The 1,843-nt window shown below is 32.7% G+C and overlaps 1 protein-coding gene across 1 annotated transcript; it reads left to right on the forward strand.

Moving 5' to 3' along the window:
- The first annotated feature begins 989 nt into the window (after nucleotides 1-989).
- Nucleotides 990-1,530, forward strand: LOC101253528 (uncharacterized). Its single transcript, XM_004247229.1, has 2 exons — nucleotides 990-1,136; nucleotides 1,303-1,530. The coding sequence occupies exons 1-2, from the start codon at nucleotides 990-992 to the stop codon at nucleotides 1,528-1,530; spliced, it is 375 nt and encodes a 124-aa protein (XP_004247277.1).
- The last annotated feature ends 313 nt before the right edge of the window (nucleotides 1,531-1,843 follow it).

The raw sequence follows: 1,843 nt of genomic DNA on the forward strand, positions 1-1,843 counted from the left end.
CATAATGGTTGGCAACAAATAATAGATAATTTACTAACCAAAATAAACATAAAGATTAAGAATGAATTATTGTGACGATAGTAGAAATAATTAAACAATATTTATCATATTAAATTTAAACAAGTATAACCAACATAAAGATAAAAGAGTTTACTGACTTTATTTCTATTACAATCTGCCTGATGAGTTGTTAATTAATCTTGATTTGACATGATGACATGGTTACTGATGTATTTTCTGTTTTTAGAGGATATATATTCCTGTTTTAGTTTTTCAGCTTTGAGTTTCTTAGTTTTTAGGCATGTAGAGTTGTTGGTAGACTTAGTGCCTAGTTATTAGGAATATTCTTATTTTGTAGGTACTCAATTATTTATTGCATATCATTAGGAGTTCCTTCTATTTAAACATTTCTTCTTTCAACTTAATATAATATCTCTCTTTTCTTCTTCTGTCGTATGTTTTTTCTTTAGCTGTTAACACCCAGAAATTGATATCAGACCCCTCTTATTAAGGTACTTGTGAGTGTAGTATGAGGGGACCATCAATAAAGTCCCTACCTGTTTCCTTGAACAGCCATCAGAAACATGGATTCGAAAAACTCTTTGGGTTCTTCTGCTATTTCTTCACCAGTGTTTTATGGAGAGAACAATCTCTGGAACTAGTAGAGGAGGATTACATAATTCTTTGTTTTACCAAGCAATCCAGCAATGACTCAGGTCAAGCTTAACAAGTAAAGGAATACAAGAAAATCCAATGCAAAAACTTGCTTATATGTTGCACTATCACCTACAATTTTTCCCCAAATCATGACTTTAGAATAAGCAAAAGCAATCTGGAATTTTTTAAATGAAAAATATCAAAGATATAAGTGAATCAAAGGTAGGAAAGCTATGATAATTATAATAGAATTTGAGGTAAAAAGAAATAAAGATTCTGAAAATGTCAAAGAATACAAAGATAGGCTTCATAGCATTGTGATCAAGGTAAGAATGTTGGGAAATAAGCTTCCTGATAGCAGAGTTATTGAAAAGCTTCTTGTTACATTACCTGAGAAGTTTGAACCAACCATTGCTTCCTTAGAAAATACCAATGATCTGTCAAGGATAACTTCGGCAGGATTACCAAATGCATTGCAGGTACACGAGCAAAGAAGGTTAATGAGACAGGAAGGATCGGTAGAAGGTGTACTTCAGGACAATCTGCCAAACTATCCTTGAAAAAAAAACAAGAAAATCAAAGGGAAGAAGAATTATGCAGAAAATAGTCTGGTTTCCGTTGGTAATGAAAGTAGCCACAATTCAGGCAGCAACAAAGGAGAAAAATTCCCCCATATCAATATTGCGAAAGGAAGAATCATCCTCACTTCAAATGCTGGAGAAAGTCGGGTATGAGATGCCAAAAAATATCCAAAATTTGGGCATGCTGAGATCATCTGCAAAGAGAATGGACGACAACAACAACAAGGAGAATCTCAAGTTGCAAATCAACATGAGGAAGAACACTTCTTTTTTCATCAAGTTTTGCATCTAGTATTTCAAGTAACAGTTGTCTTATGATAGTTGTTGTACAAACCACATGACTAGTGATGAAAAGCTTTACAAAAGGATTAATAGAACAACAACATCAAGAGTCAGGAATGGAAATGGAGAATATCTCACTACAAAAGGAAAGTGGACTATAGCTATTGAGATTATATAGGCACAAAATTTGTTTCTGAAGTTCTATTTAATTCTGAACTTGATAAAAATTTATTAAGTGTTGGACGGTTATTTGAAAATGGGTTGAAATTATTTTTTGAAGATAAGGCGTGTTTGATCATTTATCGAAGTTGTGAGGAACCATT

The sequence above is a fragment of the Solanum lycopersicum genome, chromosome 9, assembly GCF_036512215.1.
Source record: "Solanum lycopersicum chromosome 9, SLM_r2.1".
Taxonomy (NCBI): domain Eukaryota; kingdom Viridiplantae; phylum Streptophyta; class Magnoliopsida; order Solanales; family Solanaceae; genus Solanum; species Solanum lycopersicum.

Excerpts from the sequence above, each read along its gene's own strand:
- LOC101253528 (XM_004247229.1), top strand. The coding sequence starts at position 990 with ATGTTGGGAAATAAGCTTCCTGATAGCAGAGTTATTGAAAAGCTTCTT. Across the intron at positions 1,137-1,302 it reads GATTACCAAATGCATTGCAG|GCAGCAACAAAGGAGAAAAA; the intron begins GTACACGAGCAA and ends GCCACAATTCAG.